The following is a 24,274-nucleotide window of genomic DNA, read 5'->3' on the forward strand; positions in this document are numbered from 1 at the left end:
TTCAGGGTATCGTTTTCTTGCCTGGCTGCAATGTCCTCAAGCCACAATTTTGCCCAGGGGTTCTGGTATCTACAAGGACAAGTCTTCCTTCTATAACCAGAACACGGTTTATCTGACTTCCAGCTGTACAAAATGAGGACATATCTTATTAACGCAAGGAAAAAGTGAGAAAAAACTGAAATCACTGAGTTTTGCAATTCATTCACTATGTAAACATGGTATAATACTACATGATAAGACATTCAAGGTTTATGATGAAAGAATACTTTGCATTCCATACTTTAGAACACCAGCATGGAGTCACCATATGTCAAAATAGCATTCAACAACTTCCCAATCTCTCTCCATTCTCCCACAATACACAGAAGAAAGTGCTTTATATATATACATAAATACACTATTTACACACACACACACACACAGACGTATATACGCACACACAAAGCCTGTCAGAGGAGCTCTCCTTCACTGTCATGGACTAGTTCCTCTCTCTTCTCGTCTCTTCTCCCCTGATGTAGCAGCTGTGATCAGATTGCTTCCATAACCACAATGTCTTATTCAATTGATTCTGAATAGGCCTACACTATTTAACTAACTTAAAACAGGTTCTGGTCAGTATGTCAATATGCATTTTGTCTTCTTCCACTACCTCTGGAAAAAACAGAAAAAGATATTTTATATACATTTATCTTTAAAAGTCACCCACCATTCACTAGCATTCACCTTGGTGGATGTTCGCTGTGAAAAGATTTAAGAAATTACACAGTCTATAAATATAGGGGAACAAGAATTAAAGTGAATGTAGTTTCACTATGTTCTCTTCCTTTCTTCCCAGAGAAGAAATAATAATTTTGTCAAAAATATTTACCTGCTAGCTGTATTTTAAAATCTGGTTTATAGCTATCTTCTCTCACGGACTTTAATAATTTATATAGGAACCAACTTTAACAGCAGTCAAATGTGATAAATAATCTGGGTATTCTATGAAAATCTGTTGGTGGCAAAATTTTCTAGATGCAAACTCCTACAGGCCAGCTCCTATAGGGCAAAGAGCTGATGATATTTTATATTTCTAGTGAGTACCTATGTCCATCATGTAAGTGATTTCGTAAATATTTATGGAGCATAAACCTAGTATTTACAACAGTTGCCTACTCTCGAGCAGTTTATCACCTTCTTAATCTCATTGCTTAGATGATGGGAAAGGAGAGGAGTCAGTCAACACACTTGTCTTTCCTGAGGGAAGCCCAAGAGAAAAGGACATTTGTGTAACCTGGCCTGATTCTTCACAGCTATCCAAGCTGACTGAGAAAAAAGAAGAAACAGGAAGTCAAACAGTGAGTTCTCATTTTAAGAGGGATGTAAAGAAACTACCCAGAGATGGTTCTATATAAATAATACATAATTAAGTCAGTCATGCAGAGTTTAATCACACTCTTGACAATATGGAATGAAAAAGAGTTCTGGTTAGTAATGGACTAATAAACCACTGGCTTCTCCATAGACATTATTTTTAAGATCACCATGGCTGCAACACGTTATAGATTCCATAGACATACCCTTGAATCCTTAATCACTAATACAGTATGAAGTAAAGTGGGATGTTGCTAGTAGTACATGTTTTTTATTTTGCTCCTTTACTATGTTTATACTAGAAATGTACTTCTCATAGCTGGTGGAACACTCTGAAGACACCCAGATAATCTTTGAACTTTTACAACCCTTTTGGGGTTACTGGTGATCGCTAGTTTACTTCAGAAACTCTTGATTTACACTAAATAATCTTTCTGAGTCACAATTTTCTCTTTAAAGTGAAAACTATAGTAATACTATATAGTGCTATATAGTGTAAAACAAATCAAATTTCTAATTTTGAGAAGCTACCCAACAATATGTATAAGGTCTTATATAAAATAAAGTCCTCTTATGAAATTTTAAAAAGTTAAAGAAATAACATTTGCTGTGTGATATATATTCTTTTGTCATTATTCCTTTATTTCTGTTTGACTGTTGTTAGTGAGCCAAAAGATATGCAGAGTGCTTACTGGCCATGGAGAAAGGAAAGTCAAATAAGTAGATGAATGAGATAGTAAAGGTGGATGGAAGGGGAAAGAGTTCAAGTAGTAAAGAGTGGGTTCTTGAACTGTCCAGAAAAGGCCAGGAGACCAGGAGTATTGCCCTAGCGGATAATCTAGAGTAAGTGGTCTGCTTCTGTTAGGCTTAAGGATAGAGAATTTCCAAAAGGCCTTGTAATGTAAATGATCCATAACAAACTGATATTATCTTTTTATATGAGTGGTAAATAGGGAAGAATATTATTGAAAAATTAAATTTCATAGTCTGCTTTTTTGCAAGCAATTTCTGTTAACAGGAGAGTTTCATAATTTTAAAAAATTATTCTGAATGCAGTAATTGTTGATACAAGAGATTATTTTATCTTATGATTTTTTTTTAAGGATTTCTGGTTAAATGGCCAGACTAGACAGGATTTAGAAGTTAATTTATATAGTAAGGGGAAATCAAAATGGTGTGAAAATCTAAACAAACTTCATTACAATTAATTGTGTACTTTAAATACAATTTCTCCTAGATAACCCTGACACCTGACTCTCTCATAGGCTGATTCAGAAACATGTTTGCCCCCAAATGTCTCAATTTCTTTAAAACTATTGTTTCAATCTGGTACTATGTGATTACATTCTTGCTTTTAACAGTGTATTAAACTGATACTAAAGACAGAGTATAAAAATCAGACCAGGTAGCTAATATTAAGGAAGGTGAATGAAAGGCAGACATATTTAAGAGAGGTAAAGGATCATTAACTATGATCAAGAGGAATTTATACCTGAGATGCAAGGATGGTCCAACATATGCAAAAATCAATGTGCTACATCACATTAACATAATAAAAAATCATATGATCATCTCAATAGACACAGAAAAGTCTGACAAAATTCAAAATCCATTCTTAATAAAAACTTAACAAAATGTAGCAGGAACATACTTTAACACAATAAAGGTCATATAGGATAAGACCACATATATGTTGGGCTTATGCATGTTGCTCATATATGTACAAGGGTATGTTGTAGTTAATTATGAATGGCTGAAAGCTTTTTCTATAAGATTAAAAACAAAACAAGGGTACTCACTCTTACCATTCCTACTAACATAGTACTCAAAGTCCTTGACAGAAAAATCAGGCAAGAAAAATAAGTAAAAGAACTTGAAAGGAAAAAGCAAAGTTATTTCTATTTGCAGATGACATAATTTTATATATAGAAAACCTCAGACTCAACCAAAACATGGTTAGATATAATCAATGAACTCAGTAAAGTTGCAGTATACAAAATTAACATAGAAAAATCAGTAGCATTTCTATACACAAATGACATCTGAAAAATAAATAAAATGACCTCACTTACAATAGCATCAAAAACAATGAAATACTTAGGAATAACCTTAACTGAGGAGGTGAAAGATCTCTACACTGAAAACTGTGAGACACTGAAGAGACAGAAGACAAGTAAATGGAAAAACATCCCCTGTTCATGGACTGGGAGAATACTGTTCTAACATCCATACCACCCAAAGCCATCCGTAGATTTCGTGCAATTCCTACAGAGGTCCCAATGGCATTTTTTTTTTTAATAGAAGTAGAAAAAAAAATGGATAAAGACTTAACTGGAAGATCTAAACCATGGCACTCCTTAGATGAAAACACAGGAATAAGGTTCTTGCTGTGGGTCTTGGTAATGATTTTTTGGATATAATACCTAAAGCACAATGAAGATGACAAAAAATAAACAAGTGGGCCTACATCACATGAACAAGCTCCTGCAGAGCAACAGAAACCATTAACAAAGTGAAAATAAAACCTATAGGATGTGAAAAAAGACTTGCAAACCATGTATCTGATAAAGAGCTTAATAACCCAAAAATATAAAGAACTCATATAACTCAACCAAAAGAAAACCCAAATAACCCAACTAAGAAATTTGCAAAGCACCTGAATAGACATCTCTCCAAAGAAGATGTATAAAAGGTCAACAGGGACATGAAAAGACACTCAATATCACACGTCATTAGGGACCTGCAAATCACAACCACAATAAGGCAGTATCTTACACCTGTTAGAATGTCCATCATCAGAAAAACAAGAGATAACAAAGGCTGGCACGGATGTGGAGAAAGGGAACCCCTAGTGCCCTGTGAGTGGGACTGTGAATGGGAATAACCACTATGGAAAACAGCATGGAGGATACTATAAAAATCATAAATAGAACTACTTTATCATCTAGCAATTTCCCTTCTGAAAATATATACAAAGGGAACACGAGCACTAACTTGAGCAGATACTTCTACCTCCACGTTCATGTCAGCCTTGTTTACAAGAGCTGAGACACGGAAACGACCCAAGTGTCCATCAACAGCTGGATGAGTAGAGTATGAAGTTTCAGTGTGTGTGTTTATACACACAATATATACACAAGGTATAAAGACACACACACGTGCACACACAATGAAAAACTGCTCAGCCGCCTAAAAACAAAGAAAGCCTACCATTCCCAACAAAGTGGATGGGGCATGAAGGTGCTATGCCAACTGAAATAAGCCAGACAAAGCACGACAAAGAGTGTATGCTCTCGCTTACATGTGGAGTCTAAAAAGAAAACAAACAGCTCATAGAAAAAGAGGTCAGACTTCAGGTCACCACAGGCTGGAAACACAGAGGAGAGGAATTTAAAGGAGGTCAAAAGACACAACCTTCAGCTTATAAGACAAATTAGTACCAACGATATAATCCACAACATGATGACTACTGCCAACATTGCTGCATAATCTATAGCAAAGTTACTAAAGGAGTTAATCCTCAGACTTCTCATCACAAGGAAAGCAATTTTTCTTTCTTTTTAAAATGATCTCTATAGGAGAGGACGGATGTTAGCTGAACCTACTGTGGTAATTATTTCACAATATAGGTAAATCAAACCATAATGCTATAGGCTTTAAACTTATTCAGTGGTTATATGTCAGTTATTTCTCAATGATGCTTCCTTGGTAGCTCAGCTGGTAAAGAATCCGCCTGCAATGCAGGAGACCCCAGTTCGATTCCTGAGTCGGGAGAAAAGGCAGGGGGAGAGCAAGACCAGGCAAAGAAATGATGAGTGCTGAGAGATGACAGGCAGACGGGAAGATTTAGGGAGCGGAGCACACAGAGAAGACACAGGAAATATAAGAAAACTAAATTATATATGTGGAATTCTGATGCCTAAAATCTGATTTTCATTAAATTAACAATACCTATTACAGATAAAAATTCATTTTGATATATAAAATGCATCAATATATACGGGAATACTAAGAGCAAGTTATTATCAATTCATTAATTTTGTCTTTGTTTATACTTTGAGAATCATATTTTTTAAATAAAGTTCTGTGTTAATATTAACAAATACTTAGCACAGTAAATAAAGATTTACAAACACTGAACCCCTGGTGGCTCAGAAGGGAAAGAATCTGCCTGCAATGCGGGAGACCTGAGTTCGATCCCTGAGTCAGGAAGATCCCCTGGAGAAGGAAAAAGCTACCCACTCCAGTATTAATGCCTGGAAAATTCCATGGATAGAGGAGCCTGGCAGGCTACAGTCCATGGGGTCGCACAGAGTTGGACATGACTGAGCATGCACACACGGCATTTCATTTAATCTGCAATGTAATATATATGAAAAATAGTTTGTCAATGAGCCCAACTGACACTCAACAGGAGAGCTCACAAACCCCAAGGTTTATTAATATTTATGATCAACTTTACTGTAAAAAGTTTTGGAAGCCTGTTCTTGGACTTGTTCAATAGTTTATACCTGCCTATGGATTATATAAAATAACTTCAAAATTAATTCAACAATGAAAATTTTAGTTGCCTAAAAAATGAAGTAAAATAGGTCAAATATTTAATTCATCACAGGAAAAATTTTTTATTTCCTTAGCAACCTAGATTATTATTCAAATAGAAAAACCCATATGGTTCATCTTTATGAGATGGATATCACGCATACCTCAACACTGCTTTGGAAATCCAAGAACATTTTGAAAGATCCTTGACATCAATATCATCTTTCCTTTTGGCAAAAACCTTGTCATTTTCCCTGGGATACTGCCAGAACCTATCCTAACTTGGACTTAAAAACTACTCTTCATAGCTTAATCATTTCCCACCTCAACTATTAAAATTACACTCTTCATAAATCTATCTTCAGTACACTCAGGGGGTGGAGACAGTTCAGCCAAATTATTTTATCATCTAACCTTGTCTTATATACTCTGGTTTTCTATACATCGAGCACATTTGAGAAATTGTTATTCTGCTCACTGCTATCCACCTCTGACAGGTTTTGAGCTCTCCAAAGGTTACTTGTCCTCCAAACCACCTCCTGAGTATCCACTAGTCTTCCAACCTTGATTAGTCTATCTCTCGTTATGAATTTCTGAGTCTGTGAACTGTGACTCTGCTTGAACTGCATTTAAAACTCTCTCCTATTACAAATGCTTCACATTTTATCTCAGAATTCATATTCTCTTCTTTATTTATGGGTGACTTTAGACAAAATGTTTGGTCTACTGCTATCTGAAATTGTTTGCGTATTTTCCAAAAATCTAAAGGTTTTGTGTGTTAAAAATCAAGAAAGAACCTACTGACCTCCACATTGAGAGCACTCTTCCTATTAAATTAGAATTCAGTCGTTTCCTCCTCCTGTTCCTGTTTCCAGAGCATTCACATCACAACCAGGGGGTGGTTTCATCACTCGGTCATGTTCTACTCTGTGACCCCATGGACTGCAGCCCACCAGGCTCCTATGTCCATGGGACTTCCCAGGCAAGAGTACTGGAGTGGGCTGCCATCCCCTTCTCCAGGGGATCTTCCTAACCAAAGGATCGAATTCATGTCTCCTGCATTGCAGGCAGAGTCTTTGCTGCTAAGTCGCCAGGGAACGCTCTAGTAGGAAGACAAAGAAACGTATGCCTCAGATTAATTTTTAATTAATTAACATTTTGATTAAACAATCTAGGCCAAAATAGACAACTACTCATGCTTTAAAACTATTGACGGTTTTCTAAGGCTGGATATTGTTTATTCTGAGGAGCGGGGCCTGATAGTAATCTGATAGCTCACTGAACTGAAAATTCAATCTATACTTCATGTTGCTCCTCAGCTCAGATTACTTTAATAGCAGCTAATATTTATTATTGAAACCATAATCACAGAAAACTAGCCAATCTGATCACATGGACCACAGCCTTGTCTAACTCAATGAAACTAAGCCATGCTGTGTGGGGCCACCCAAGACAGACAGGTCATGGTGAAGAGGTCTGACAGAATGTGGTCCAATGGAGAAGGGAATGGCAAACCACTTCAGTATTCTTGCCTTGAGAACCCCATGAACAGTATGAGAAGGCAAAATGATAGGATACTGAAAGAGGAACTCCCCAGCTCAGTAGGTGCCCAATATGCTACTGGAGCTCAGTGGAGAAACACCTCCAGAAAGAATGAAGGGATGGAGCCAAAGCAAAAACAACACCCAGTTGTGGATGTGACTGGTGATAGAAGCAAGGTTCGATGCTATCAAGAGCAATATTGCATAGGAACCTGGAACGTTAGGTCCATGAATCAAGGAAGTGGTCAAACAGAAGATGGCAAGAGTGAATATTGACATTCTAGGAATCAGTGAACCAAAATGAACTGGAATGGGTGAATTTAACTCAGATGACCATTATATCTACTACTGTGGGCAGGAATCCCTTAGAAGAAATGGAGTAGCCATCATGGTCAAAAAGAGTCCAAAATGCAGTACTTGGATGCAATCTCAAAAGTGACAGAATGATCTCTGTTTGTTTCCAAGGCAAACCATTTAATATCACGGTAATCCAAGTCTATGCCCCAACCAGTAACGCTGAAGAAGCTGAACGGTTCTATGAAGACCTACAAGACATTTTAGAACTAACACCAAAAAAAGATGTCCTTTTCATTACAGGGGACTGAAATGCAAAAGTAGGAAGTCAAGAGATACCTGGGGTAACAGGCAAGTTTGGCCTTGGAGTACGGAATGAAGCAGGGCAAAGGCTAATAGAGTTTTTGTCAAGAGAACGCACTGGTCATAGCAAACACCCTCTTCCAACAACACAAGAGAAGGCTCTACACATGGACATCACCAGATTGTCAATACCGAAATCAGACTGATTATATTCTTTGCAGCCGAAGATGGAGAAGCTCTACATAGTCAGCAAAAACAAGACCGGGAGCTGACTGTGGCTGAGATCATGAATTCCTTATTGCCAAATTCAGACTTAAATTGAAGAAAGTAGGGAAAACCACTAGACCATTCAGGTATGACCTAAATAAAATCCCTTACGAATATACAGTGGAAGTGAGAAATAGATTTAAGGGACTAGATCTGATAGACAGAGTGCCTGATGAACTATGGACGGAGGTTCGTGACACTGTACAGGAGACAGGGATCAAGACCATCCCCATGGAAAAGAAATGCAAAAAGGCAAAATGGTTGTCTGAGGAGGCCTTAAAAATAGCTGTGAAAAGAAGAGAAGTGAAAGACAAAGGAGAAAAGGAAAGATATTCTCATTTGAATGCAGAGTTCCAAAGAATAGCAAGGAGAGATAAGAAAACCTTCCTCAGTGATCAATGCACAGAAACAGAGGAAAACAACAGAATGAGAAAGACTGGAGATCTCTTCAAGAAAATTAGACATGCCAAGGGTACATTTCATGCAAAGATGGGTTCGATAAAGGACAGAAATGGTATGGACCTAACAGAAGCAGAAGAGATTAAGAAGAGGTGGCAAGAATACACAGAAGAACTGTACAAAAAAGATCTTCACGTCCCAGATAATCATGATGGTGTGATCACTCACCTAGAGCCAGACGTCCTGAAATGTAAAGTCAAGTGGGCCTTAGGAGGCATCACTATGAACAAAGCTAGTGAGGTGATGGAATTCCAGTTGAGCTATTGCCAGTCCTGAAAGATGATGCTGTGACAGTGCTGCACTCAATATGCCAGCAAATCTGGAAAACTTAGCAGTGGCCACAGGACTGGAAAAGGTCAGTTTGCATTCCAATCCCAAAGAATGCTCAAACTACCATACAATTACACTCATCTCAGTAAAATAATGCTCAAAATTCTCCAAGCCAGGCTTCAGCAATATGTGAACCGTGAACTTCCAGATGTTCACACTGGTTTTAGAAAAGGCAGAGAAACCAGAGATCAAATTGCCAACATCCATTGGATCACTGAAAAAGCAAGAGAGTTCCAGAAACATCTATTTCTGCTTTATTGACTATGCCAAAGCCTTTGACTGTGTGGATCACAATAAACTGTGGAAAACTCTGAAAGAGATGGGAATACCAGACCACTTGACCTGACTCTTGAGAAACCTGTATGCAGGTCAGGAAGCAACGAACAACAGACTGGTTCCAAATAGGAAAAGGAGTACGTCAAGGCTGTATATTGTCACCCCGCTTATTTAACTTATATGCAGAGTACATCATGAGAAATGCTGGGCTGGAAGAAGCACAAGCTGGAGTCAAGATTGCTGGGAGAAATATCAAAAACCTCAGATATGCAGATGACACCACCCTTACGGCAGACAGTGAAGAGGAACTAAAGAGCCTCTTGATGAAAGTGAAAGAGGAGAGTGAAAAAGTTGGCTTAAAGCTCAACATTCAGAAAACTAAGATCATGGCATCTGGTCCCATCACTCCATGGGAAATAGATGGGGAAACAGTGGAAACAGTGTCAGACTATTTTTTGGGCTCTAAAATCAGTGCAGATGGTGACTGCAGCCATGAAATTAAAAGATGCTTACTCCTTGGAAGGAAAGTTATGACCAACCTAGATAGCATATTAAAAAGCAGAGATATTGCTTTGCCAACAAAGGTCCGTCTGGTCAAGGCTATAGTTTTTCCAGTGGTCATGTATGGATGTGAGAGTTGGACTGTGAAGAAAGCTGAGTGCCGAAAAAATGATGCTTTTGAACTGTGGTGTTGGAGAAGACTCTTGAGAGTCCATTGGACTGCAAAGAGATCCAAGCAGTCCATCCTAACGGAAGTCAGTCCTGGATGTTCACTGGAAGGACTGATGATGAAGCTGAAACTCCAATACTTTGGCCACCTCATGCGAAGAGTTGACTCATTGGAAAAGACCCTGATGTTGGGAGGGTTTGGGGGTAGGAGGAGAAGAGGATGACAGAGGATGAGATGGTTGGATGGCATCACCGACTCGATGGACATGAGTTTGAGTAAACTCCAGGAGTTGGTTTTAGACAGGGAGGCCTGGTGTGCTGCGATTCATGGGGTCGCAGAGTCGGGACACGACTGAGTGACTGAACTGATGGAATGTTTTTTATTAGCTTGGACTCTTTGGACTGCAAGGAGATCAAACCAGTCAATCCTAAAGGAAGTCAGTCCTGAATTGGAAGGACTGATGCTGAAGCTGAAACTCTAATACTCTGGGCACCTGATGTGAAGAACTGACTCACCTGAAAAGACCCTGATGATGGGAGAGACTGAAGGTGGGAAGAGAAGGGGACGACAGAGGATAGACTGTTGGATGGTGTCCGCAAGTCAATGGACATGAGTTTGAGTAAAGTCCGGGAGTTGGTGATGGACAGGGAGGCCTGGTGTGCTGCAGTCCATGGGGTCGCAGAGTCAGACATGACTGAGCGACTGAAGTGAACTGAATATTTATTAAACACTCAGAATGTGTTAAGAACGGGGCCATGTTCTTTTTGAAAATTAACGTTTACTCTAGTCACTTTACCCTGCTGCGTTCGTTTCTGGTGTGCAGCCAGCGCATCAGTGATACACACACACATCTCCTCCTGCTTGGACTCCCTTCCCATTTAGCTCATCACGGGGCCCTGAGCCGAGCCCCGTGTGCCGTGCAGCCGGCTCCCATTACTCATCTATTTCATGCACAGCAGTGTCTGTGAGTCAACACCAATCTCCCGGTTCAGCCCCTCCCTCCTTCCCCCCTGCTCTCCATGCGTTCGTTCTCTACGTCTGTCTCATTCATCTGCGTCATTTTTCTAGGTTCCACATGTAAGAATTCCAAAGGGAAAGGGGAGTCAGGGACAGAAAAATGGTTTTTTATTGCGTTTCCTATGTACTCTTTGAAAGTAAAACTTTTTCAAAAAGGCAAATGCCTGAATCATAATTATGTTGGAAATAAAAACTGATGGCCCTGACCATGAGACCCTTCGTCATTTTGTCTCTCCAGTCTTTCCAACCTCATCTTAAGCATCTCTCCCAGGCTACATGCCCAGGTCACAGCACGCTGCTTCCCCTTCCAAACACAAAAGACACAACTCTGCACTGGCTGTTCTCTATGCTTTTCCCCAGCCCTTGGCAAAGGGAGATTATTTTTAATCTTGCACCTAAAAAGAAAAGTCACCTTCTGGAGATGTTTCCTAAGACTCTAAAATAAATCAGGTGCTACCTGTGACTATCTCTCTGAGCAACACTCTTAGCAGTAAGGTTTGCAATAATAAATTTATTTGAGATTCCTGTTTAAACATATGTCTCTCCCACTACACTGAATTTCATGATAGAAGAGAGCATAGTTATATTTTCCATCAATGTATATGGTATATGGAATGCAACTGATGCTAAGAATTAATCAAATAAAGTAATTAACCTAAATCTCAGAACAGCAAGTTTAAAAAGAATGCAAAGAAAGAAATATACCTCTTTAAAAAAGGGGTGTATTTATAAGTTTTGAAGTTACTTAAGAAAAGGGTGATATGTGTTTCAAAAAAAAGTTATTTCTGTATTTATTTTTTTATCAAAATTGACTGGCTTAGAATATTTTTGACATAATAATAAAACTCTTCAAATTATAGCCTCATTAACTTATAAATTCCACTCTAAAAAGAACTGAATAATATAAATATGACTCTTAGAAGTAATATCAATTCTCCAACACTTACAAATTTTTAATATATGATTACCTATCCTTTATTTTTAAAAAGCACTTTTAAAAAATATTTTTTAAAAAGGCAAAGATAGGTATCCAAGACTTTTATTTTATTCAACAAATGATAGATGTTAAACATAGAAAGGATTTTTTTCTTTATTTTAGTAGCAAAGATGGGAAATATTGAATACCACTGGCTGGTAGTAAGTAATATCTTAGAAGATAAATTAATTTGAAAGTCTTATCAAGATCTTCAAAAATGCTTTGAATACTAATCCATAGACTAACATGGAAGAGAAGGAAAAAAAAGACAAAAATGTATCTTAAAAAACAGAGAATATGGAATACATGTACTCCTGTAAGAAACAAAATTATTAAAGACACTATAAAGTCACTTCCTAAATCTCCCCCAGCTTGCTATATAAAGCCTTTCATTTTGAATGCAGATAATGTCAAATGTGATACTGTTTTCTCAAGTTTGACACAGAATATAGGCAAAATTTTTTAAATTTTATAACGTTTTGGCAAAGGTTACATTTCCCACATGTGTTTATTAAGTGCTCAGTCTGAGGCACAGCTGTGTCAGGTACTGAATAACATTCTTTCTGGAACTGAGATTCATGCACATAAACAGGCGCCAATGACAATCAACTTCAGTTTTACAGAAAAGGACAAATGAAGCCAAGTAAAGAGCCGAAAAGTCCCATACACACAAAACCTGATTATGATGACAGCTCCTAATATTACTTGCACATTTTAAATGACAAGAAGCTATGCTATACTTAATATAACGTGCAATCCCTCAAGCTGAATCTGTGAAAAAGTGTTATGTTATACAGCAACTGAAAATCTAAAAACAGAAAAAAGAGTATCTAAATGAAAAGAGGGATATTAAATATGACCAGAAGACTAGTGAAGAAATTAAAAAAACCGCATAATAGATTTTCATAAGTAATTAATGTGGCTGGTCATAAAATTAGCATTTAGCAAGTAGAAGATTGATTTAAATCCTCAAAATTTTACTCAAATTTATGAAGGAAATGAGAGGACAAGGCAAAAGATACACATTCCCGTCTACTGGAGACAACAAAACCAGACCCTTAGGTCTCGAGAGCCTAAGATACTCAGTGTCTTCCAAGGAACTGGCCATAAGGATGAAGCTCTTTACGTTATTTACCTTGAAAGCTGGGCAGGACAGCAAGAACACAGAGCATGTCTAGGTGAGGGCAATCACTGCAAGAGGGCTCCTTACGATGAAATAACTCATTCTTCTCACCTACCAGGCCCTGCAGGGCTCGAACTCCGCCCCTTCCCTAACCTCACCTCCTATTACACCCCCTCTCCCTGACTTCATCCACCCTGCTCCTTCTGCATCTCCATGAAGCCTGGAAGCTCATCTTCCAGGCGTCTACACAGCGTGTTCCCTCACTTCCACCAGGCACTTCACCCAGTTTATTCTGCTCCTATTGAGGCCTTCCCTGGCCAAACACTCCAACCTCTGCCCCTATCAACAGTTTTACCCTCTTCCCTCCGTGCTTTCTGTTTTCACTCCACTTAACACACCATATACGCTTTACTCATATAACACATTTCCTCCCCCTCCAGAACACAGGGTGCGGGAAAGCTGGAAGTTCTGTTTCTTTGTGGGGTCGTTCGTATGTGGCATACATGGGAGGCACTCAGTAACTGTTTGAGCAAACGGCTGAATAATCTAACAGAATATCTAGACTTAAATACTTTTTAAGTAATATTCTACTTAAAAAATACTGGTATATCTGAGTAATGTGGCATACCTTCTCAAGTATTAATGGATCAAGTTTTCATTTCTTCCACAAATTTAGGAAGAGTCTAGAGTTTGTGCATAATTTGTGAATACATATGTAATTTACAACTAAATAGGAATATAAATAACTTACAACTAGAAGGGGTAAACTTTATACATTAAAAAAAGACATGGACATTACAATATCTTTGGCTAATGCTGACTAGAGTTTAGTTTTTACATAAAATAGCTTGAACATTTATGGCACTGCAATACTAACAGAAAAGTTCCAACATACTAACTTTTCAACTTCTATCATAAGTAAAATAAGTATTTTTTAAGAACTTTGATTCAACTGATATTCAGTTGTCTTTTAATCTTGGAAATATTCTGTGTCCCCCATGTTTTAATATCTATTCTCCTTATACTTCTGATAATATGAAAATTCCAAGCTCATAGGCACTGTCAGAGTCATATAGCTGGGTAGAAAACTGAGGAAAACCTATTTATTTATCAAAACCCAAAGCATTAAATGTAAAAATTTTTATTTCAGCTAAATTAACCACAGTTTAACTAGCCCTTTTCATACTTCTAAGATTTGCAACAAATAAGAAAGCTTTCAGCAATAAAGAAAATTTTATCATGTATAATATTACTTTCAACTTCCTTAGCAAGTTTTTTAAGACTTTTCCATGTACAATAACAAAAACTTAAAAACAATAACAAAACTAAAACTCATCAGTATTTTATACATGCAGAAGGATGCATATATATTCGTAACTCTTATTTTCCTTTAATTCATTATGGAACTTCAAGTATCATAAAGACATTTTCAAAACAGGATCTAAAAGTGAAAATATGGTTCAGAACATGCTTTGTCCTGCTCACTAAGCTTTCTGCCTCCTTGCAGGAGATACTTTACAGGAATAAGTGCCTTCAGATACTCCGAGCATAAAAAAACATGAGTAATATTGCTTAGATATAGACAATACATCAGTGGCTCAAACGCATCATGGAAACTTATTATTTGTTAAAATGCACCAAACTTTGCTCATTATAGAAAAGACAATCCCTACGCACTACTTTACAACCACTCAAGAGGGGATGCAGTAACAATTGTTATATTTCAGATTTCATTTCTCATAGCTTTCCTTTGGGTTAATGTTTCTAGTGTTTAGCTCAACCTCTGAGAAAGAATATGCACTGTCAGAAGGGTGTGGTCTACATGCCCCCCAAAAAAACAAACAGAAAAATGCTAATATCACATGTGTGGAGTACCACCAGGTTATCAACTTAAGTCGTGCATAAATTAAATTAACTAACTGCAAAATATATTAGTGTCTTTAGTGTCTGGAGAAATGGCCAGTTTAAACTAGTCCATCTGCATTTGCTTTGGGATATTAGGCAGCAAATGAAACATTAGGGCAACCCAATATATCATTTGGCTAAGAAAGAAATATCAATTTAAAGATGCTATCTTTTTAAAATGTTGTTTTAGAAATATTTTACATTATACCAAAAATATTATCTGTGATAGAAAATGTCAGTTAAGTGCATTTATTTTGCTTTTCATTAATGCAATAGACTTGAATTATAAAATAAAGACCAATATCTCAGTTTAGACGTTATAATATTGGTTAACATAGAAAAGTTAACCATTCTTCCAAATGGAGATTTACAACATGCTAATTTATAATAACTCATTTAGAATCATACAAAATCTGTTTTAAAATGGTTTTCTATCAACATCTCCAAACAACAAAGTAACAAAACCTATAAAGTTAGTCATTTATTGGCAACATAAAAGACAGCCACTGAGTTGACATATCTTATCATTTTTAGCACAAAATATTAATCTGATATTACTGCTTGCCCTTTTCCTTGAACTCAAATTTACTGCTATGAAGTGATATTGTCATATAACTGGCAATGGACTGTATGATGGGGGATAGGTTAAATCTATGTAAGGTTAAGTGCCAGTTCAGATTTTGAGGGCTCTTTTACTGAGTGGAAACAGTGGCTGACTTTATTTTTCTGGGCTCCCAAATCACTGCAGATGGTGAATGCAGCCATGAAATTAAAAGACGCTTACTCCTTGGAAGGAAAAGTTATGACCAACCTAGACAGCATATTAAAAAGCAGAGACATTACTTTGCCAACAAAGGTCCGTCTAGTCAAGGCTATGGTTTTTCCAGTGGTCATGTATGGATGTGAGAGTAGGATTATAAAGAAAGCTGAGTGCTGAAGAATTGATGCTTTTGAGCTGTGGTGTTGGAGAAGATTCTTGAGAGTCCCTTGGACCGCAAGGAGACCCAACCAGTCCATCCTAAAGGAGATCAGTCCTGGGTGTTCACTGGAAGGACTAATGCTGAAGCTGAAACTCCAATACTTTGGCCACCTGATGCAAAGAGCCGACTCATTTGAAAAGACCCTGATGCTGGGAAAGATTGAGGGTGGGGAGAGAAGGGGACGACAGAGGATGAGGTGGTTGGATGGCATCACCGACTTGAAAGACATGGATTTGAGTAAACTCTGGGAGTTGGTGATGGACAGGGAGGCCTGGTGTGCTGCAGTCCATGGGGTCGCAAAGAGTCGGACACTACTGAGCAACTGAATGGAACTGAACTTACTGCGTGCCAGGAGCCATGTTCCTTAATTTTTTGTTGGCAGAACGTACCCTTTCTATATTTATAATGAGGGAAAGAAACAAATGTCAGACAAAGATCCACAGCCAAACTATCGGGACTTGTTATCAAAGGAACTGTTGTTTCCGGTGAGTACCATAATAACCTTCTGTAGTTGTGATGTCATGTATCAAACTGATTCTGTTAGAATCACATAAAAGTATTTTAAAAAGTTTAATAAGAATTGGAAGGAAAAATAATTATTTTTAAAAGAATACATTTGAATCAGTTCTAATGAGGTGGATGAAACTGAAGCCTATTATACAGAGTGAAGTAAGCCAGAAAGAAAACAGCAATACAGTATACTAATGCATATATATGGAATTTAGAAAGATGGTAATGATGACCCTATATGCGAGACAGCAAAAGAGACACAGATGTACTGAACAGTCTTTTGGACTCTGTGGGAGAGGGTGAGGGTGGGATGATATGGGACAATGACATTGAAACATGTATATTATCATATGTGAAACGAATCGCCAGTCCGGGTTCGATGCATGAGACAGGGTGCTCGGGGCTGGTGCACTGGGATGACCAGAGGGATGGGATGGGGAGGGAGGTGGGAGGGGGGTTCAGGATGGGGAACATATGTACACCCATGGTGGATTCAAGTCAAAGTATGGCAAAAACAATACAATATTGTAAAGTAAAATAATAAATAATTAAAAACAACAAAAAAACAACAATCATACAAAAAAAGAATAATAGAAATTATTTGTCACACATAAAATAAGCTTAGATGTCCTTTATAATTAAAAGGTTATTGCAAACTAATAAATATGTGTTGTTCAGTCAAAAAAAAAAAAAAAAAAAAAAGAACCAGAAAATAATACTTAAAAAAAAAAGAGAAGCTAACCTTCTGGCTAAAATTAGTAAACTTACCCTAGAAATTACAAATGAAATGAGTAATTAGTAGAAAAAATTATGACTATGGAAAGATTTCCACTAAAAGGCTTAAAGACTTTTATGAGAACAAAGTAAATAACAATGTCCAAATTTCTAAGCTAGAATCTCTAGACAATATAAACTACATGAGGTCAATTTTTTTTTCAAACTTGTTATAGATGTGAGATGTTTTGATGATGTATAAGACTTGGTAAAAATCCCTCAGTAATTCTAAAAACTCCAAAGCCATAAATCATTTTAAAATACAGGTAAGTTTGAGGACTGTCAAAGGGCATGGATCTGTATGACCTGAGGAATGGACCAGAAAATATAGCATTCAGTTAGTTCCAGGAACTTCTCAACTCAGCAAGAATATCCAGGTCTGAAAGAAGGAGCAGTTAGCAAGATCTAGCACAAGACTACAGACTGATGGTTAAGTCTTGCTAAAATTAATTACCTCCACCCAGGATATGTACCTAACGTTATAATTAGAGGTTAGAGGCTTGGTTTCTTATTCATCAAGGTATCTTACGGCAGTCCTAATATAACTACGGATGTGAAAAGAAATGACAGCTGCCTAGACCACAAACATTCCTTTAAGTTGTGACTTGTCATTAAAAAAACAAGTCCTCTCATCCTTTTCTTCACTTGGGTCACTAAGTAAAAAACAACTTGTTTGCAAAATAAAGTTGGATCATCTTTTAGCATATTAGAGTTTGTTTTGTTTTCAGAATTTCCCAGCACCATTTAGAATTGTCTTTTGTTTGATTTTATTTATCCAGCAACCTATAAGCAAGCAAGAAATATAGTGTTTGTAATTCAAGAGATGATTCAAATGAAGACAGGATAATCTTGGAGTATTCACTCTAAACCTGAATTTTCAAATGCTTATAATCTCCTCAAACATTAGTTTGGCTGAAATGTATTTCAGACTTATGTTTCCAAAGGGCTCAGTTATCTGACGAGAACAGGAGCATATTAAATCTCTGCATAATACATTTCTGAAATGGCTTGCATCTAAGACACCAAGCAGTTATTAAATCTTGCTTTTAACCCACCAGTCCTCTAAATCTTCTCTCCACAGCTTGATTCCCAGTAGAGAAAAAAGTAACTCAAAAAAAATCTTCCTGTTTACTGTAATAAGCTATTTACTTATCTGTGCACAAGGTTGAGAAATTATGGAATAGGGATTCATGTATTTGCCCACAGAGTATCTTGCATAGACATTTTGCTTAAATTTTCATTTACATTTTCAATTCATAAAAGGATTATATACTTTGACCCACTTGTAAGTTGAATGACATGAGCGAAAATAAAGCACTATTTTCCCACTTGCTATTTACTGATGTTGACAAGTCACTCTAAGCCCTCTGAACCTCATTTAGTTTATTTGTAAATGGAGATAACAATACTGCCTGGTAGAGAAAACAACATGATGTTAATTAAAGTGCTTTGACAAGTATAAGTATTATGTAAATATAAAATACTGTGTACTGTTATGCTAGTTTAATAAGAATGAAAACTAGTTGGGTATTTCCCCATCATGCCTTTTGTAAAATAAGGAAAGGACAGAAAGACACTATTTTGAATAATCTAATTGTTTGTTATGAGAAGTTTCAAAGGAAAAAATTTTTAATTAAAATATTATAGATCAGAGCTAAAATTCAGAAGCCATTTAACCCAGCAACTTTATTTTTATTTTTTTTTAACCCAGCAACTTTAGTTTTAGATATAAGGAAAGAAAGACCCACGACGGTAAATACTAAGAACATACACACTTACATTGCGGTGGAAAGTCACTTACGGTGGTGGAAAGCGGAGAATTTAAACACAAACGTTATGTTTCCCAATTTGCTGTCACGTCACACTTGGCTGAAGAAATCTAGGGTTAGGGTTAGAGGGCAGGGCAGGGGCAAGTTCCAAGGATAGGTTAAAGTTCTGCTGGATTATATGAGTCATTTTAATTGGTCACTTTCTTCTATTGGCCAATTATAAAATAATAACAATAAAAACTATAACATGATGATGAGAATACAGAGAGTAGTTATAATGGCTAAGCAACCCGCTCCAGTATTCCTGCCTGGAGAATCCCATGGACAGAGGAGCCTGGCGGGCTACAGTCCACGGAATCGCAGAGTCGGACACGACTGAGCGACTAACAGCCACTCTAAGACTACACAGTAGCACTGTTCATCACTCAGTCGTGTCCGCCTCTCTGCGACACTGTGGACTGTACCCCGCCAGGCTCCTCTGTCCATGGGATTCTCCAGACAAGAGCACTGGAGTGCGTGGCCACGCCCTCCTCCAGGGGAGCTTCCCAACCCAGGGATCACACCCAGGTCTCAGCACTGCAGGCCGATTCTTCACCGATGGAGCCACCCGGGAGCCTGAACCATGGAGCCAATGTCTCAGATTATATATATAAATGTAAATTATGTATACGTGTATGTGTGTATATATGTGTACCTAAGGGCTTCCCAGGCTGCACAGTGGTCAAGAATCCAGTCTACCAGTGCAGCAGATGCAGTGAGGAGGCACAGGTTCAGTCCCCGGGTCGGGACTGTGTGTGTGTGTGTGTGTGTGTGTGTGTATAAAGGGTCCATGTGTGTTTGGTACACACACACACAACAAACAGTTTATTAGCTCTTACAGCAACTCTGTTGTTCTTACCTCACAGGAAGGGAAACTAAGGGAAGAAAGTGAAGAGTTCAGTAGACTGAACAAGACAATACAATCTACAAGTTTCTGACCAAAATGCCTGGCTTTTGAGCCTTTTCTTTTTAAGAGCTGCACATCTTAATGTACAATTTAATGGGCTTTGACAAATTTACAGAGGTGTACAATTGTCAATGCAATCCAGACTTTAACATTTTCATCCCTCCACAAAGATATCTTTTGCCTGTATACAGCCAATACCACCTAGACCCCCAGGCGCAGGAATTCATAAATCCTTCTTTATCTATGCCTTTTCTGGGCATTTCATAGAAATAGAATTATACAACACGTAGTCTTTTGTACTGGACTTGCTCTAACTAGCATAAAGTTTTTGACGTTCATCTATACTGCAGCATACATTATCAGCTCAGCAGTTCAGTCAGTCAGTTCAGTTGCTCAGTTGAGCTGTTTGGCCACCTGATGTGAGGAACTCACTCACTTGAAAAGACCCTGATGATGGGAAAGATTGAAGGCGGGAAGAGAAGGGGACGACAGAGGATGAGATGGTTGGATGGCATCACCTACTCAATGGACATTAGTCTGAGTAAGCTCCGGGAGTTGGTGATGGGCAGGGAGGCCTGGTGTGCTGCAGTCCATGGGGTCGCAAAGAGTCGGACTGACTGAGTGACTGAACTGAACAAGAGACCGTCTCCTGTATTATCAAATCCCTTGCTAGAATTTGTTATATTTGCTATAACTGATGAACCTATACTGACATCATTATTACCCAAAGTCCATAGTTTAGATCAGGGTTCATTCTTGGTAATGTACGTTCTATATGTTTGGAGAAATATAAAATGACATGTATCTACTGTTATGTCATATGTGGTAGCTTAAATAGCCTACAAAAATCCTCATTGCTATGCCTGTTCATACCTCTCTCTTCTGCAATCCTCAGCTGAAATTTGTTTAAACACTCTCCATAGTTTTCCCTTTTCCAAAATGCCTGGAGTTGGAATCATAAGGTATATGGCCTTTTCAGACTGGCTTCCATTATGTAGTAATGTATAAGTTCCCTCTAGGAATTTTCATGGCTTGCTATTTTATTTCTTTCATGCTCTGATTTATATTCCATTGTTTGGATGTACCATAGGTTACCCACTCACCTAGTGCAGAGCATCTTGGCTGCTTCCAAGTTTTGACATTACGAATGAAACTACTATAAACATCTTTGTGCAGGTTTTTGTGTGGATATAAATTTTAAACTCCTCTGGGTAAATTCTAAAGAATGTGATTGATGGACTGCATGGTAAAAGTATGTTTACTTTTATAAGAAACCACCAAACTGTCTTCTGCAAACAAAGTTTTATTTCTTCCTTTCCCATCAGTACAACTTTTGTTTCCTTTTGTCTTTTGTTTCTTTTATTGAAGGATAATTGTTTTACAGAAGTTTGCTGTTTTCTGTCAAACCTCAACATGAACCAGCCACAGGTACAACACATATCCCCTCCCTTTTGAACCTCCCTCCCACCTCCCCTCCCCATCCCACCCCTCTAGGTTGATACAGAGTTGAGTGCTTTTGTCTTGTATTAGCCAGGAGTTTGAGTGAGATGTTGGAAAGGAACGGTCAGAGACGCATCCATGCCTGGCTTTCTGATCTCAGTGGAAGAGCTTCAAGTCTCTTGCCATTAAGCATAATATTAGCTGTAGGGTTTTTATAGGTTTTTTTTAAAAAAACAAACTGAGCAAGATCCTTAAGTTCACTGACTTTTTAAGATCTTTATCATAAATGAGTGTTAAATTTTGTTAAAAGCTTTGTCCACATCTATCTATATGGTCACTTGATTTTTCTTCTAGCCTACTGTGATGGGTTACTTTAACGAATTCCAAATGTTGAAACTGGCTTGCATACCTGGGGTAAATCTTTCCTAAGCTTTTTATAACTATGTATTTATCAGCTTTACATCTTATAGTGGAAATATTTTTTATAAGGAATCTTATGGTATTTGCCTTTACATTTTGTATGTAAATGTGTTCACTGATGAGAAAGAAAAGATGCATAAGACTTAAGCAACAATCTATTGAGACAATGCAAAGTTTCTTACTAAGGTTTAACTTGAAGCTTGAAAATGTCAAAATTATGAGCTTATTGTTTTGAACCTGCTACTCTGGTCAGGGTTTCATGACATTAGAATGTTAGATTATAACTGGCTCAATACAAGAGATTTCAAAGCAGTGTCTAAAGAGAAAAACCACTGAAGATGATTTATATTACTTTTAAAATGTTTAAAACAAAAAAATCATTTATTTTTAAGTGCTGTAGTGGTTTTACCATAGAATGCTATAATGTCTTTTATATTGGTATAGTGGGTAGCATTTTAATTTCAAACACTGACAGAGAAATATTATGGCAGAGGTGAAAAATACCATAAACATATTAAAAGATGATTTTTACTTTTTCTTGCTTTATTTTTTGCTGTATTGTCCTGGAAGCTAGAACACTGAGAATATACTGTTTTAAGTGGTAAATGTAGGCAAATCTGTCTTATTGCTGATATAAACAAACAAAGCATTCAGACACTTGCCATTAACGACAATGTTATCTGTAGGTCTTTCTCAGAAGTCACTCATGGTGCAGACGTTTTCTTTTATTCCTCGTTTTCAGACAATTCTTATCAGGAATGAACGATGGATTTTCTCAAGTGATTTTTCTTCATTTACTGAAATGACCATATAATTTTATTTTATTTATTTATTTATTTTTTAATTTTTTTATTAGTTGGAGGCTAATTACTTCACAACATTTCAGTGGGTTTTGTCATACATTGATATGAATCAGCCATAGATTTACACTTATGACCATATAATTTTAAATGATATTAATCTGAATTATAGTGATAGCTATTTGAAGGTTAAATCAGCTGCTAGTCCTAGGATAAACTCCACTTGATCATGATGTATTTGTCTATGGCTTAATTTGCTTCATTAAAATTGTGCTCAGAATTTAAATATGTAATAATGACATACAGTCTGCGGTTTTCTTTTCCTGAAATGTTTTTGTCTAGTTATAGAATCAGTAGCAATGACCTCAGTGAGTTGAGAAGTAGTCTCCCCTTTTCATTTCTAAGAATTTGTGTAGAGCTGATGCTTCTTCTTAAAACTTTGGTATAATTAACCAGTGAAGTGATAGAGGCCTGGAGTTTTCTTAGAAGGATGGTTTCTTAGTGACCAATTCTATAAAAGATATGGGGTTATGAAGGTTGAATAAGATTTGGCAGTTTTTGTCTCAGAAAATTTTTCCATTTCATCTAAACTGTTGAATTTCTTTATATAGCCATTAAGAAAATATTACAGATATCTTTTTAGTTATGTAGAATCTGTAATGAGGTCACCTCTCTCATTCTTGATATTGGTAATTTGTGTCTTTTTTCTGAATAGTTTATGTAGAGATTTTATTAATTTTATTAATCTCAAGGGATTCTATTGATTCCTTTTCCTATTATATTTTCCCCTTCTTTTATATAAACATTTGAGTTAATTTGCACTTAAGGTAGAAGTCAAGATCACAATTTTGAGTTCTTCCTTCTTTTCTGTGTATTTAGTGCTAGATTTACGTCCCTAAGCACTGCTTAATAGGCATCATATAAATCCTGAGATTTTTTTTCTCATTTAGTTCAAAGTACTTTCTAAGCTCCCCTCTGACTCACTGGTCACTCAGCTATGCATTGCTTACTTTCCAGATATTTAGACACTTTTCAGAAATCGTTCTGTCCTTGAGTTTTACTTTATTTCTGTTGTGTTCACAGAACGTGTGTGTGTGCGCGCGCGCAATACTTGCTCAGTGGTGTCCGACTCTGCGCCCCCAGGGACTGTGGCTTGCCAGACTCCTCTGTCGACGGATTCTCTCCAGGCAGTACTGGAGTGGGCTGCCATTCCCCTCTCCAGGGGACGTTCCCAGCCCAGGCATCGAATCTGCATCTCTCATGTCTCCTACATTGGCAGGCGGGTAACACTAGCACCACCTGGGAAGTCACCAGAACTTAAATCTGTACAAATTTATTGAGTTTTGTTTCATGGCCCAGGATATGGTCTATCTGGGTAAACTTTCTCTATGTAGTTGAAAAGAATGTATATCTTGGTGATGTTGTATAGAGTATCCTATAAAGGTCAATACATCAAACTGACTGACAAAGTGTTATTCACATAGATATTATGACTTCCATAGTGGATATATTTATTTTTTTAAAAAACACTTACAGTAGCATCTCAGAAAACCAAATACTCAGAGAGAAGTCTGACAAA

At 37.3% G+C, this 24,274-nt stretch overlaps 1 protein-coding gene across 6 annotated transcripts in view; it reads right to left on the reverse strand.

Annotated features, from left to right (window-relative positions):
* FER (FER tyrosine kinase) overlaps positions 1-24,274 on the reverse strand; it is a 447,462-nt gene that overhangs the window by 115,408 nt on the left and 307,780 nt on the right. The window contains exon 15 of one of the 6 annotated variants that reach the window (XM_043464507.1): positions 6,433-6,997. The exons of the other annotated variants lie outside the window; for them this stretch is intronic. Within the exon in view, the coding sequence (XP_043320442.1) occupies positions 6,978-6,997 (20 nt within the window). The 3' untranslated portion in view covers positions 6,433-6,977. Of the gene's footprint in view, positions 1-6,432; positions 6,998-24,274 lie in introns of those variants that run through there. 6 annotated transcript variants of the gene reach the window in all.

Source organism: Cervus canadensis, chromosome 4 (assembly GCF_019320065.1).
Source record: "Cervus canadensis isolate Bull #8, Minnesota chromosome 4, ASM1932006v1, whole genome shotgun sequence".
Lineage (NCBI taxonomy): Eukaryota > Metazoa > Chordata > Mammalia > Artiodactyla > Cervidae > Cervus > Cervus canadensis.